The sequence below is a fragment of the Lachancea lanzarotensis genome, scaffold LALA0S03, assembly GCF_000938715.1.
Source record: "Lachancea lanzarotensis genome assembly LALA0, scaffold LALA0S03, whole genome shotgun sequence".
NCBI lineage: Eukaryota > Fungi > Ascomycota > Saccharomycetes > Saccharomycetales > Saccharomycetaceae > Lachancea > Lachancea lanzarotensis.
This window is the reverse complement of record NW_019212881.1, coordinates 306,054-322,125: the sequence shown is the minus strand read 5'-3', so window position 1 is coordinate 322,125 and position 16,072 is coordinate 306,054. Positions and strand designations below refer to the sequence as shown.

Genomic DNA, 16,072 nt, shown 5'->3' with positions numbered 1-16,072 from the left:
ACGCTAATGTCTGTAAAAATTATTATTATGTAACTTGGGACGACACTTGCCAGATCTGACGACAGCATTAATGACCTTGACATTGAGATTTTACCAACCCAGTGCTGTCATTTCTGTTCGGCTCACCTAGCCATGAGCAGATTTGAGTTACTCTTGGCATTTGTGAAAGATTGACATCCAAGACTGAAGAAGAAACCTAAAAAAATGAAAAAAAAAAAAAATTGATGAGAAAAGATGAGTCTGATAGCAGGATACCCAGACGCCCAAATCGTCAATGTAGTCGAGCCACTGTGTGATTGTTCTGTAGCTCAACGTTTTTCACTTCTGTCTCTTTGATTTTCCGTCAAACACTGTCTTTTTTTTTCGTTTTTACATGCATTTCCATTCTGCGAACGAACACCAGCCCGCACCAGCGTCTGATGTAGCTAAACCAGTCCATATCCCAGCCTCCATGTCTTTGGCCCCGACTGCTATTTCCCAGGTTCCGTAGTCGAAATTGGGATCGCTCTTGCGCATCAAATGAACTTTACCAGAGGGAGCTTGTACTGCCAATGCATGTTTCGACGACTTGCTAAAACCGGGCGAGCCATATATAACACCATCGCAAGGATGCTGTATGACCTCAAAATTATAGTCATTCTTGGCAAAAAGGTACTTGTTTTGTGGCACTTTAACGTACGTGTCAACCTTCTGTAGACCTTTGCTTGGAATTCGCGTAACAAACTCGTAAGTTTTGGAAGAACCCACACGCTCGAGTGGTATTATTAGTGAGAGTGGATGGATATTCACGAGCGTCGTTTGCGTGCCTTTGATGCCCGAATGTATATGAAGCACTCCACGGGAGGTCCCTGGTGGTAGAATGGCCTTCACTACTGCTAGTCGCTCCTTCTTGCGATGCTTGATCTGCACAAGCGAGAAATTCATGTTCTCGTAATGTTGCCGTTTTTCGGTATCCTCGACAACAACAGACGAAAATATCTCGACGTCGTTTGGTATTGATAATGTACATTCGTAGATTTGATTGTCCTCCAATCTAGCAAGACCATTGCTAAACTTGTAGAGTTTCAGCTCGTTGTGGAAGAACGATGGAAAAACCACGGGAAGACTTAATGCGATTGTCTGATCTACAATCGGCATGATATGTTGTTCTTGGTAGAGCCTAGGAACGTGTGTGTATATGCATTGCAGTGGCTGCATCATAAAATAAAAGGCCTCTGCGTGATCTGATTTGCTATTATTGATGTATTCGTGGATGGGGTTCGTCATGTTTCCAAGAATGACATCAACCATTCGCCACTCTTCATCAGCCAAAACGCGAAGCCAACAATGGTTATACTTGAACTGCATGTTGTCAGATCCTGGAGTTTTCAAAAAACCTATGACGATTTCGCAAACTACACCGAGCGCATTAGCCATGCGTTTGAAAATCCAAGTGAGCTCATATGGGGTGCAATACGCCTTATGAAGCGCCTTACTCAAATGAACGGGCTCCTTACCGAAATCTGTTTGCCCGTGATCGTCTATTAAAGCAAATGTTTCGGTGCAGAAGATGAATATGGCAAAAAGCATTTCGATCTGACTTTTGTATGAGGATGCGAAAATCTGGCGCGCAAATGATTCAATCGATGATGGGCCTCCTTTTTTGGCTTTGTTTTTGATTGCCTCGGCAATAAATTCTTTGTCGATACAATTCAGCTCTATATCGACTAGACCAGGCTGTCTTCTGTGTCTAACTTCATTGGTGGTGATTTCATCTAGAATGTATTCCTGAGGGTGCAGCACAAGATCTCGATTCTCTTCGAGAGCAAGCATCTGTCGCTCGTGACGCTCTTTAGAATTCAGCGTTTGGGCTCTGTGAAGATGAGCTTTTGCTTCTACCCATCCGTGTGCCTCATTTTGAGATGTATCAAGTTGTAAAGAAGAGAGGTCAGGCAGTCTTGGAAATGAATCCGTGGGTGAACTCGCTGAAGATACATCACCACCTTGGGAAATAAACTTTTTGAGAATGTTATTAAGCTTTCTGGGACTATTGGAAGCATTCTTAGACCTGGCGAGTCCTTCTTCAGCAACCAGCTGCGATCTATGCACTGAGTCACTGAATGACTTTGCGAATCTATGCCTGGCAAAACTGCCAGCGCTTGTTGCACTGAAATCGCTCATCAGCGCAAAACTGTCAGCACTACTCCCAGTCGAATCAGCCATATATTGTGAATGCGAGAATACATTGGACGAAGAGCCACTCAGAGATTCTCTGGGGCTCAGGCCATCGTAAAATTCTGCGCTAGCCCGGTGATTAGAAATCTGTGTCGTGAATTCCGCATTTGCAGCCGCTTCTGGTAAATCGTTAGAGGAGAAAGATTTAGGTACCGCAGTTTTTGACTTCAATTTTTCTTTCAACTTTGGAACAGGCGGCAGGGGCGGTAGGTCATTATTTCTCCTACCAGAAGATTGCGTAATTGCATCTCTCTTCTGATAGTCCGTTCGAGACCTACCATGACTTATAGGCAAAGTAGAATGATGTTTGGAGACCAGATTTGAAGTGGAATAAGACTGTTGCAGCCGTTCTGTATGTGAGTGTCTGTAGGAAAGATTTTTGGAACCTTTGTGCAACGTGGAAGGAGACGCTTTTTCTCTGCGGACGGCAGTCGTGGAAGTTGCTTCCGGGTGGCGACTTGGAGTTGGCAGGCTCAGTCGTGGTTGATTTGACACTGAAGGCGGAGATTTTTCTTCATGGGGTGGAGCTGAAGATTTGAAGTCATTATACTTTTCCTCAATGACGGTGACGAAATTGTTCGGGAAGTAGCCATATTTTCTAGAGTTTCTTAGCAATGTTCCAAAAAACCAGTCTCCTTTTATTTTTGTGACCTGTATGATATCATTCTCTAGGAATCCTAAATCACCACGAGCTTCTCCAGACCACGAATAATGCGCTTTGACCTTGAATGGCGGATGGAGTGCAAGAGGCAATGACATGCAGATCTATGAGAAAACAAACCGATAAAAATACCAACCAGACGTCAATGCAGCAATTGGTGCAGAATTAATTTACGTAGTCAGCAGGGAGTTGAGATGTTCTAGCCGCAGGAAAGATAGAAAACAATGCGGATTAAGGATAAGTATTAGAAAATGTGTATCAGATCAAAAATGGCTAACAATTAGCCGTTTAATGCGGTAAAAAGGGGACCTGACAGTAGAAAAAAGCTTTCTGGTAAGAATGCTGGGTATGCGAGAGCAGGACGTCCTCAATTGGTGGATAAACCTCTCAGAAAGGAAGGGCGGGCGCTTGATTTGAACATTTTAACGTCTCTGCTTTTGGCTCTGCGATTCTGCTCATTTTTTCTCTAAATATCAATAAGGAAGTTCACGTGATGTAAACAATAATAAATCTTTCAGGTCACATGATTTTATTATGTAATTGTATACGTTTGAGTTATGTAAGCAGGATTTCGATTGAACGATTTTCGCTGTGAATATTGAGAATCATCAGACGCCAAGAGAATGTCGAGCGCATTAAACAGCATTTTGTCTTAGTAGCAACACACTTTTAATGGCCTAAAACGCGGTCTCTATGTCCTCCTCTCTCTTTAACTTCTTGCCGCTGTTCTTTCAACTCACAATGTTCTTGCCGAACTCACGTGCCTTCTGGACCAACACAGCATCTGCGAGCACAAGAGCAGCCATAGCCTCGACGATGGGGACGGCTCTGGGTGTAACGGAAGGATCGTGTCTACCCTTGGCGGCCAGAACACCGTGCTCACCGTCGTAGGTGGCAGTATTTTGTTCTTGGGAAATTGTAGCGGCGGACTTGAAAGGTACGGAGAAGTAGATGTGTTCACCGTTGGAAATACCACCTTGAGTACCACCGGAGTTGTTGGTCTTGGTACGTAGCCTCTTGGATTCCTCGTCAAAGTAGAAAGGGTCGTTGTGCTGGGAGCCGGGCAGCTGCACACCCTCGAAACCAGAACCAATCTCGAAACCCTTTGAGGCTGGAATGGAGAGCATGGCATGGGCGAGCAAGGCCTCCAACTTGTCGAAACAAGGTTCCCCTAGTCCCACTGGAACGTTTCTTATGACACAGGTGACCACACCGCCGATGGAGTCTTTATTGCCTCTATATTTTTCGATTTCGTGCACCATGTCTTCAGCGACAGAAGTGTCAGGACACCTTACAGGACCCATGCTATCGACTTTCTCCCTGGTGATGGTGTTCAAAACGTGCTGGAATTTGGCATTCAATGGGTCGCGATTCATCTTGATGGAGCCGATCTGAGTCACGAATGCAACAATTTCGACGTTCGAAACCTGTTTCAAAAATTTCTCAGCAATGGCACCGGCAGCAACACGGCCAATGGTTTCTCTAGCAGAGGAGCGACCACCACCGGAAGACGACTTCACTCCATATTTTTCCAAGTATGTGAAATCCGCGTGCGATGGTCTTGGGTACAAATCCATCTCGTTGTAGTCGTGGGGTCTTTGATCCTCGTTCAACACATACATTCCAATAGGGGTTCCGAGCGTTTTTCCAAATTCAGTACCGGACTGGATCATGACCTTGTCCTTTTCGTTTCTAGGCGTTGATAGTTTCGATTGGCCTGGTCTTCTCCTGCTCAGCTGAGGCTGGATGTCTTCCTCTGTAAGACTCATTCCTGGAGGAACACCATCCACAATGCACCCCACAGACTTGCAGTGCGATTCCCCATACGTGGTAACGGTGAAGAAACGACCAAAAGACGACATTTTCTCAAAAGCTATCTCACTGACGGTTTAAAATCTTTTTTCGACAAACGCAGAGCTCGAGTAGAAGAACTTAAGGTTAGTTCTATTCGTAATCGAAGCAGTGCACTTGAATGTAAGTTGAATGAACGAACAGAGCCTATAAAGTTTCACTCCTTTTAGGTCATCGAAGGCATCGTCAAATTTAATAGTCATAAAAATTTGATGATGAGTTTTTCGTAGTAGTGTAGAAGTTTCGTCAGGCAGTGACAGATTTGGCGAAACAATTTTTGAAATATCCTGACCGTCCACTTGTCGAACTCTTGTACAGTATTCTTGGGTCACTTGTCATTGGGAAGCAGACCTGCGGTTTGTTTTAATACTCGTCACGGCCAGACCCTTTCTGCTCAATCGAGTTTTGTAGAGTAACACGTTGATGACAGCAATGTAGAGAAAACTCTTCATCACTATTGGCTCGGTAGCATCTACCGCCACAAGCTGTAGGCTGAGTTGTCTAACCTGTTTGGGCTCATTGGGAAAACCTTTTGATTCGGGTGAGACGAAATTGGAACTTGAGTCACATCGATAGCCGCGGAGGATGGATGGGTGCGAAGTTCCCGTTTGGTAGCGAGGAAACTGCCATGAGTATAATTCTGTATCGAAATACACTTTAAAAGTCTAAAGCATGAGCTCAGGTCCCACTAATACAGGCTAAATTGTGGCATACGCAAACTTGAAAACATACCAAATCCTTGTAACGAGGAGCTCACCGTTCAGAGATTGGTGTTGTTTGCAATAATTAGAGTCTCCCTGAAGTTATATTGTCTCACCGAAAGTTTTTATTTCAGTCTCTACGTTTTCTGATCTTGCCCTGAATTTGGTTAGGCGGCAATTTGAAGCTGCCAGCCAGGCAATTCTCTCCCTATGATGCACAATTCCATAGATTTGTTTCTCACAATGTTAATACACTCGTCAATACGATTCAAGGAGCTCTGTGCCCTCTCGTTATGGCTTTGTTTTCAATTAACCTGTGTAAATAAGAAGTGTCAGTAAAAGTTAACACTGACTAAATCATTCACTATTTTGATACAAAACAAGCCAAAGTTGAAGAAGTAGCCTAGTGGGTGATGCTTGTAAGCGATTCTCGTGTAGCAATGCCGGTGATATGAATCAAGGACTAGAACTCCTGGCTCAAATTTGAATTACATGTAAGGTCCACTTTTTTGGATTTTCTGAGGACAACCGAGCACATATTCATGGTTATTGGGAATCTTGAGCGAAAATGCGTTCTGAAGCACTTGGTAACTCAAAGCGTATTTCTCTTCTTGGCTTGTCACGATCAATATTGTTCGATATTCTCATTCGACGTGCGATTGGTAAAGAAAACTGCCGCTGTCACAGCCACCTTTCACCACTTACCTCGTTAAATTAAATAACTCAAGCAACTAAAAGGCATCTATAACTATGCTATCTACATTTTTTCATCAATCACCCGTCTAGAGATATGTTTGGCCAAACCTGCTCAAGAATTCTTTTAGAGCAAGCCTCAAATCGGTCGACAAGCTTTTGTCGAGAATTTGGAGCGCCAGATCAAACATAACCGAGCGGTTTTCCTTGAAGTCTTTGTCATCGAACTCGACATATCCTTGTAGAATCTCAACCACCACAGGACGCCACGACACTATAATGTGCTCCATGGTCCTGTCATCGAGCTTCACGTACTTTTGAATTATGCCCACTGAGATGGCGACTAGCCTTTCTGAGAGTTGCTTCCTCTCTTCCTCTGACTGTCTTTCGCTGTTCAAGAGGAGCTTGAACATGATGTTTATCAATACTGCTGATGCACTTGTTTCTTGTCTCACGAGATTTGGGATTCTGTCTACGAGACGAGCGCTTAAAATGCGTGACCTCAAGCCAAAGTCATCATTGAAATCGCGGGCAAACGCAAAAGTCTTCTCCAGTAAATTCGTCATCTTGATGGCCTCTTTGTATGGAATGTTATTAGAAAACCCTTCGTCCTCGAATAGCTCGCTGAGAGATTCTATCATCAGCAACTGCAGGACGCACTTGACAACAATCGCGTTTTTCGTTGAGATTGTTCGTTTCAGATTCTCGCTGCTCTTGGTCTGAACCAGGCGTCTAGTGGGCTTCTCAACCTCTGTGTCCGCATTACCTACGTCTTCTCCATGTTCTTCTTGATGTGCTCTTGCGATTTCTTCTTCAATAGAAATTTCACCGTCCACCTCCGTGGTGCTATGCGATGGCCTTCTTCCCTGATGTAAGGGATCTAGGTCGAACAATTCGTTGGCAGTGGTCAACTCGAAAAGGCTGCCAAAAGCAGCAGTGATTTGATCCCAGTGTTCGTCGCTAAACTTGCTTGCATTCTGGATAATGAGATGTTGTAGACATGACCGTCCTATCCTCGCTATAGTATCGTTTTCTTGACAAATACAGGAAACGAGAAGTCCCAAAAAGCCGTCCAGCATATCTTTTAAGCTGTCGAAGTAATGCGTGAAAAGTGCAACCATGTTTCTCAAAGCCTGAATGAGGGTCGTTGAAAACCAGACTGATAAGTCATCATGACTGTTGAACTGATTGATCTCCCAATGCTTGGACAATGCCCCGAATATAGGGAATAACAGCTTCGTACAAATGCTTGTCCAAAATTCGTCGCTGAGTTTACCACCATAGGCCACAAGAGCGTCAAACATATAGTTCAACGCTCTCGATCGTACCTCTAAATCCTCTGCGGTCATTATCGTGTCGTTGAAGCAAAACAAGACTGGAAACCAAACATCGTGGAAAAGATCCTTTCCGTGCAGTAAATTCGAAGATTCCTCATTTGAAAAACAAAGATCAGCTACCTTCTCAATGATACCTTTCAAAACTTCTAACGAATGCAAAGACAACTTTTGGAATTTTTGGCTCTTAGTGATTTCTCTGAGAACATCGACTAAATCGGTAAAAGAGTTATCTTGAGCAAACACACTTTCAAAATGGTACTTTACAATATCATTTGCCACCAATTGATAAGTCTTGACAACAATTGTTTCATGAGATGATTTGGCGGTAAATTGAAGCGACTCAAGTATAGGTTTCCACCCAGACTTAATTTTAGATGACTTTGTGAGAATGAAGTTTTTGAAGCATTCAATGCACATTTCTTGAACTTCAGGATTTAACGTATTGTAAGTTGCGTACTTGAAGGGCTTCAAAAAATCTAACTGAAATTCGAAGCCCGACAATTCCTCAATATCCAAGAACCTCATTGACAGTTGGCGAAGGGAGTCTATTGCGAAAAACACGACAGCCAGATTGGAGTTTGTAACAATTTTGTTAAAGGCATCTCCCATCACAGCCCAAATCGGCGTCCACTCTACTCTGATACGATCCATGTTGTAGTATGAGACGTCTACCATTTTCTGTAGGGAAAACATCCTAGGGCTAGCCGCATTGTGGGAAGAATCGATCTCCTCAAACGAAACTTCTGTAAGGGCCTTGATGAAATCGACAATAGCACTCCCAGTCAAGCTCGAGCTATTGGTGAAGATCCGGTCAATCAAGAGAACGAGCTGGCTTGAGGAAATGTGCTTCGAAATCTCAGGGGATAAGATCTGATTATGATGTTTCTCTTGCGCAAGCTCGATTGGCGTATATTTTTTGGTCCACCTTTCAAAGAACCCCATTGATGCTGATCTGTTGGAGTCAAAGGAACTCCGACTATTTGCTAATCTTGCTTGTTTGACGTCGGGTAGAAATTGACCATCAATACCCTTCGAGATAAGCTGTAGTCTCTCAACTTGCGAGACAAGTAACAATACGTCTTTCCATGAATCTTTGAGAAAATTTCCTTCTGTCAATGAGAGCTCAAGGAGAACGATGATGGCATTGATATTCTTTATTTTGAGCTCCTGCAAATTTTGAAGGTTTGCAAACTGAACCAGTGCACCGACGAACGAAGCTCTGGCATAGTCATTTCCGAAAGTCGCGGATATCTTGATTGACAGTTTTATACCGTCCAAACACATATCTGTTGAAGCAAAATCGTCATACTCCTTAAAGGGCGGCGTCAATGCAGCCAAAAAGGACATCCACAAAGTGTCAAAGACCGATTTCACATGTTCGATGTGAGAGGCAGCGTGATATACGACACTTTCGTTGCCTTTGGTTTTGGGAAAGTTACGGAAAACCAGCTCAGTCTTTGATGAAATCTCTTTGGAAACCTGCATGTATGCTTCCCTGTTAAGATCGCGACTGCTGAAAAAGCTGAATGCAGATGGTTGCTGTTGAGTCGTACTTGCGTCACTCGAGAGCATGGCCTGGTGCTGTTCTGATTGCAGCTTAATTTCATTCTCCGCGATCTCATGAAAAAGTTTCACCATGTACTCTTCGGCAATGTCATTCCCATTATCGATCCCGGCATTGTTCTCTATAAACTCCTGGAGCGTCATTTTGTTTTTTATCTGAGACGAATGCAAGTCCGTATTCAACATAATGATGGAATATGATAAAACGTATGCTGTATCCGCTTTTGCAAACTGTCCTGGATTTTGTTCCGCAAACCTTTCGGCAAACTTCAGCATGAAACGATCGATTTTTTGACCCTCTCCAGGAAGTCTAAACTTCTGCAGAAAAATTCTCAAGGCGTCTACAAGCGATAGAGCCTTGAATTCAAACCTGTCAACAAAGGAGTGCATGACAGCAATGTTTTTATCGTCGCCTTCGCCTAGATAATCGCCGACTGCAGCCAAATCGAGCCCTTCTGTATCTAGCAGCCACTTCGCAATGGAAGGAGGAGTGTCATCGGGAATGAAACCCCGTTCTATCAACTCTTTGAGACCTCTTTTCGGCTTATAATTGAAAATATTAATGCAATCCTGTAGCTCTGTTTTGCGAAGTTTTAAGTTTTCAAACTGGGCAGGATCATCACCATCTTGAGCGGCATCCGTTTGAGATTGGTCGATCGACGCAGTCCTCGAATCCCCGTTGGCATCGCCGTTGACGTCTGTGGACGAGCTACGCGCCGATAAAGTTTTCCTTCCGTTTGCTACTGCAAAAGTAGAAGTAGACCTTGTTCTCGCTTGTGTGAAATTTGCGCCTGAACCATTGGATTTCAGAGCTTTGTGAGCCCAAGAACTTAACGATCTCAACACAGCAACCATACAGCTGAGAGATTTCATCTTCAGCGCAAACTCGACGGGAAAGTTCAGATTATCGGAAGCACTTGAAGAAGACAAGTTAGAAGTCGATAAGAGCGGTAGTTGGGCCAGGTTATAACTTGCCAACGGCTTCGACCGCTGTTCATCATAATACGCTCTTTGTGAAGGAGTGATTTCTATTCTCGTCAGAGCCATTCTCGTAAGGTAATCAACTATTATTTCAACAGTGTTAGGTAGATGAGGATCACAATCGTAATTGAGATAAAATTCAATCAAAGTTCTTGGGTCATTACAAATGCGTTGTATGACGCTGAGGAAATACCTTTTTTGATGGGGGGTAGAAGATTTCAAATCCGAAATGGGAAAATAGATCTCGGTAAGAAACACCGGTATTTCCCTTTTGAACTCCGACCTCAAGTTTGAGATCATCAGCCACATTATTTCTAACGTCACTTCAAAAACTGGTGCAACGGGTGAAGCGGCATTTCGTGACAGCAGAAGACACAAGTATTGTTTAATGGAATTCACCAAGGACGTCTGATCTTTACCTGGTAAAATGATGTCTTGAGATAGAAAAACGTCAATATGGTCTCGTATGATGGAATGGATGATATGAAGCGATAGCAGTTTGGACCTTACCGCATGCGACCTCATGTCAGTGTTATCTTCTAGGGGCTTGGCGGATATCTTGGTCATTGCCCTGAATACTAAGAAAGCATCTTTGATAAGTAAAGCTTTCTCATCTTCAAGTTCATCTGAATCCTCATCAACGATCCTCTCTTGCTCCGCATTCAGATTTTCAAGATTTTGTAATGTCAAGGGCCGGATAGAGGTTTCAGAGGCTGTGACAGGTAGAGTTGCTCGGGAAGCTGACGTGGTGAGAGAAGGACCCGAGTTGAGACCACGTCCTACTTTATCAAAAACAAGGTTGACTATTTGAGTCAAAGTTGCCTGTGCGATACCTTGGTTTGAGGAATTGAGTGAGTAGATGAAAATATTGTAGATCTGGCGGATAGCTTTGAGCAGAGGTTGGCCATGGCACACCGTGACCGAAGCATCAGTCAATATACAGCTTGCAAGCGCTCTCAATACTTGGAGCTCGACTCTTGAGTCTGTGCCTTCGCCTTCGAAGCAGTCTGTGACGGTGTCAATAGCTGCGTCTATGAGACGCTGTTTGGGAGGTGGGGTAATACCTGAGTTCGTGGCATCATTTTGATCATTAGAAGCCATTGAATTAGGCGGATTCACCATAGTATTCCCATCCAGTGCTTGGAACGAAAAAAGCTTGGACAGACAGTCGAGTGCGCTAAGCACGATTTGAGTAGATTTAGTCCTACAGCACAACCTAAGCGGCTCAAAAACCACAATTGAATTCAAAAACCTGGGTTCATTGTTAGTGCTTGCCAAGCTATCGTCTAGCGCTTTGAGGCTTCGTTCAATCGACTTTTGCACATCCACGCGTTTCTTCATGTCTTTCTGCTGTAGTATATTCTCAAAAGTGGCCTTTACAAGCCCGATAGTTGAACGCACATTGTTTTGGCCCACCGAAGATGTCGTTGACAGCTTTCTGGAATGTGTTTCGTGGGCAGCACCATTGTTTCTCGTTGGAGTGTCTGGCGTGCTCGATGAGGTCTGTTGAAAAGATAATGACGCCACCGAGGCTGTTTCTTCACCGGCTGAATCCGACCTATTTTGACTGGACTCGCCTTGGGGCATCTTGAGCGACGTTTAGGTTGTATTGGACCTACAGCCAAGCTTGGGACGTTGTGCTGGATCGCTGTAGTTCAGCTTGCTGGAACATAGGGGAAATCCGAGAACTTGGTTGGCCTGAAAAATAGATAAATGTATTTACATACGGCATTTCTTTGTCATTTCTAACGTATTCTGGTCACATGATATGTGTCTGTTTTAGCCAGAACGAATACAAAATTGGCTGGAGCAATGAGCATTGCATCAAAGTTTCGAAGAAAGGAATATTTTGATGTGGTTTTGTTGGCTGGTTCAATGCATGGGAGATTCTCGTTTAGTTTTGATGAAGCGTTGGTGTCAGAAAATATCCGTCACGTGCGTATCTATTTTAATCAACCGATAAATCGGATGAGAGAATTTGTCCTTGTATTGCGAGCCCTAGAAACCTCATACTAGGTTTCGATGACTGTGTGTTTATTTTTCGAGTGCGCAGCGAATCGACTAGTTGATATAGTTTGAGATTATCTTCCGCGACACGCTGGTACAAAGTGATATGTACGGATACGCAGCTCGATAAAGAGGAGGACATACATTGACTATGGCGCACGGCATAATGACGCTTAAATGTTTGGTGGTTCGTTTTTAATCCCAAATAGGCTTTTGTTTTTGTTCGTAACACTTTATTCCATTAGGAGACGCTCACAGTTGTAGATTCTCCTCTAACCTATAGCGTCGATCGATTCTTGTTAGAGTGTTTATAGTCACGTGACCCAACGACAGTGATCAAGTTGGCCGAATAGCCAAGAAACCTGAACAAATACAAGTTACTAGCTCTCTAACGACCGTGAACTCAACAGCGCTAAGTAGCGACGCCCACCCAAAATTATTGCCTCTACAATGGTTTGACTTTTCACCATTTGCACTTCTATCCAACTTTTGAAAAGCTCGTCACTACCAGTGATGGGTGAATACCAGATTCCGAACTTCTCGGCGTCACAGTTTGAAGAGAAACAGATCGTGTCACCTCAATCTGAGTGATAAAATTCCGCCTCCATCGATGGTGGAGCAATTTCCAGACCAGCCTTTGTACATCTAGGAGAGCACAGGGGATACACTTTTCACTATAGATAGACATTCTCACCTACAATGAAAGACATCGTCAAGGTTTTGGAATGTCTAACGTATCAAGACACTTCTGAAGTTTGCTAAGAGCCTCGCAACAAGCATAAATAAATGGTTCCCCGAATTGAGCGGTATAGCTATCTGAATGTTAAATGAAAGTCGACCATGAAGTGTAAGCTATGCTGCGTCCTTTTTGAGTGAAATTCTAGGTAATGCATCCCGGGGCCAAAAAAAGGTACAGAATCAACGTGCTTATGTATGACAGAATGCGAATTGTTGATTCAAATTGGAGCTTGAAGGTCGGGGGTGAACCTGATGCCGTGACAGTGGTTTTCACATACAACATGTTAAAAGCTACTATGGGTCACGTGATTTGTAGTGACAGACATATCATAGTAAGGATTGCTAGATCTGGATTGAAGTTTCGAAAGCGAATTTCCTCTAGCATGAGGACCGTGATGAACTCGGATTATCTCATCCAAAATCCTGATCCGGTTGCCAAAACTCTCGGTTTCATCGGGCAAAGACGGTTGTAGCTGAACTCATTTCCAGGCATCAGTGACACTGATCACGTGGTTTATGCTTCGGACACACATCCCACAGGTTGCAACATTTCTACATACTGCTCGATACCACTTTTCGTGCTGTGAATTACAGCAAGGCATTATCAAGACAGTAATGTTTGTGCAACTGACACGCCGTCGATTTGATCAAAGTCTACGTATCGTGTCGTCGTGCGATTCCGGGTCGTAATAATCACGCGACACTTGTTTTTATCGCCTCCAAGGGTCCCAAAGGACTCAATAACTTACACATTTTAGCTTTCAGAAGACTCCAGGTGCACTGTGTTTCTCACCGACAGTTTGTCTATTGTTAAGGATTTTAATTTTTTTACTTCAATTGAGACATTCAGGATGAACAAAGGAAGCCCTTGATAATTAAACAACAATTACATATGATGATATCGCGAAGAATAAAGGTTCCTCGCAAAAACACTCAAAAATAGCACAAAACAACCTATCCCACAGCTATAAACACAAAACAACCCATTTCACAGCTATAAACCCTAACAACACCTTGATTCCAGTCTCTACATACACGTTTCTCAATACTTTCATCTCCTCAGTGCCAGTCACGTGATACATCTTTCCAAATCTCCCGAAGCTCTTTTTTCACAGCAGTCGTGGTAACTAACGTCTAATAGCACGAGCCTGATGAGTACATATCATCATCACCTCTATCCCCCGCCTTTCTAGCTGTGTATAGAGCATCTCATACTATTCTCTCCAAATACACTACTATACTACTTAATCACCCCAATATCGCCGCCAAAGCCGACGGACTTATTTTGTAACGCTCTCAACCCCCTTCGTTCGAGATGACCTCTGCTCCCCGACGGCTTTTTTTAATTGACATTATCTCCTTCTCCACGTTCGCTCCCCTAAAAATATATCCGCCGGAGATATTCGGGAGTGGCAGAAAGGTAAATAGCACGAGGGGGTAAACTCTCGAACACATACACACGACCAGAACATTATAAAAAGGCCCAGGATGGATTACAACAACTCTCGATGTTTGAATGTAAAAAGTATCAATTATAACAGACATCAAAGGGTATAAAACGAGTTATTCCAACTTCTTTTGCCCAACCATTCCACCGTTATAAACACTCGATTCTTTGTTTACGCACGCTTAACCGCCTGATATCACCAAAGAATACTCCCATTCACACAATCCGAATCTTACCCCCCTTACACCCCATCAATGGTTCCAGTTTCACTTCTACAGGTCACTCCTAAGGAAACCGTTGACGTTAAAAACGACCCAAAAATCAAGGAGCACGTGACAAAGAGCGAGGGCATCGTTCTCGAGGACGGTATTGCACTCACTACTTACCCAGAAGACTCCAAACCTTTAGGACTTGAATGGGGTGCTGCAGCTCCCGAAGTGCGTGGTCCTGTGGTGTGTTCCCGCTATCACGATGGACTCTCCAAGCACAATGCAATCGGTGCCCATTCTGGTCCTTACTGCGTGTACCACGCTCTAGCGGTGGCATCCAATCAGTTGGATCCTCACCATGTGGCAGACTACACCAACTCCCAGCCTGCATTTTCGATCCCTGAGCAAAAAGCCTGGTACAACAACAAGGATATCGTGGCAATGGACCCAATGGGCCATCTCACTCCGTTTTTGTTCGACGAAACCGCCAAATCCGAAAACGTGGAGATCAGACCTTCGATCTCCGTTACCAAAGCCTCCTTGCAACTCTTCGAACTAAAAGATGCAGTGACCAACAACAGGCTCCAAGTGGATGGCAAAATCGTTCTCAACCAAAATGGTGATGTGGCCGTCTCCAAAGTTGCCGTTGAACCAGTTTGGTATTTGCCCGGTGTTGCTGAACGGTTTGGTGTGAGTGAGGATAAGCTCAGAAAGGCTTTGTTCCAAGACACCAACGGAATGTATCCAGAACTCATCACCAGACCTGACATCAAAGTGTTTTTGCCACCAGTGGGAGGATTGACCGTATACATATTCGGTGATCCAGCATACGTGTCTGATCCTACCAAGAGAGTTGCACTTAGAGTCCATGACGAGTGTAACGGATCTGATGTTTTCGGATCTGACATCTGTACTTGTCGTCCATACCTAACCTTTGGTATTGAAGAAGCTGTCAAGGAAGCTCAAAATGGTGGCTCTGGTGTTGTCATCTACTTCCGTAAGGAGGGCAGAGCTCTAGGCGAAGTCACCAAGTACCTGGTCTACAATGCACGTAAGAGAGGTGGTGACACTGCTGACGAGTACTTCCACAGAACCGAGTGTATTGCTGGTGTTCGTGATATGCGTTTCCAACAGTTAATGCCAGATATTCTAAAATGGCTTGGAATTACCAAGATTGACCGTATGTTGTCCATGTCCAACATGAAACACGATGCTATTGTTGAGCAAGGAATCCCAATTTTGGAGAGAGTACCTATTCCAGATGAATTGATTCCAGCTGACTCCCGTGTCGAAATTGACGCTAAGATCAATGCAGGTTATTTCACAACTGGTAAAGTCATGAACCAGGAAGAATTGAAAGCCGTTCAGGGAAGAACTTGGACTGATGTTGTTTAAAGCGAGCTGTAGTACCAACGCTACGGTGCTGGTCGCCACAATTCAGAAAACAATTCGAGGGTAGATTTTGTAAAGTTAGATAGATAGACACATACTTGTAAGGTAAGAGTAACCATTAAATATGAGAAGAATTAAACGTTTAAGGTTCATCAGCTTCTGGATGTCACATTAGTACAAAGTGATACGACGGAACAAACACCGTCGAACAACAGTTTCGGGTCTTGAAAAGCGCCGTGGCAATATCTGATATGTCTCAAGAGACCCCTGTATTCAAA

At 43.8% G+C, this 16,072-nt stretch overlaps 4 protein-coding genes across 4 annotated transcripts; 1 reads left to right on the top strand and 3 right to left on the bottom strand.

Annotated features, from left to right (window-relative positions):
* Window positions 1–369: 369 nt before the first annotated feature.
* CYK3 (LALA0S03e03620g1_1) lies at window positions 370–2,973 on the bottom strand (the record flags this gene model as incomplete). The annotated part of the gene is made up of 1 exon (XM_022773209.1): window positions 370–2,973. One exon carries the CDS (start codon window positions 2,971–2,973, stop codon window positions 370–372), a length of 2,604 nt encoding a protein of 867 aa, XP_022627706.1.
* Window positions 2,974–3,606: 633 nt separating this feature from the next.
* On the bottom strand, window positions 3,607–4,737 carry ARO2 (LALA0S03e03598g1_1; the record flags this gene model as incomplete). Its single annotated transcript, XM_022773208.1, has 1 exon — window positions 3,607–4,737. One exon carries the CDS (start codon window positions 4,735–4,737, stop codon window positions 3,607–3,609), a length of 1,131 nt encoding a protein of 376 aa, XP_022627705.1.
* Window positions 4,738–6,209: 1,472 nt separating this feature from the next.
* SEC7 (LALA0S03e03576g1_1) lies at window positions 6,210–11,588 on the bottom strand (the record flags this gene model as incomplete). The annotated part of the gene is made up of 1 exon (XM_022773207.1): window positions 6,210–11,588. One exon carries the CDS (start codon window positions 11,586–11,588, stop codon window positions 6,210–6,212), a length of 5,379 nt encoding a protein of 1,792 aa, XP_022627704.1.
* Window positions 11,589–14,447: 2,859 nt separating this feature from the next.
* LALA0_S03e03554g (LALA0S03e03554g1_1) lies at window positions 14,448–15,797 on the top strand (the record flags this gene model as incomplete). Its single annotated transcript, XM_022773206.1, has 1 exon — window positions 14,448–15,797. The coding sequence occupies one exon, from the start codon at window positions 14,448–14,450 to the stop codon at window positions 15,795–15,797; it is 1,350 nt and encodes a 449-aa protein (XP_022627703.1).
* Window positions 15,798–16,072: the final 275 nt, after the last annotated feature.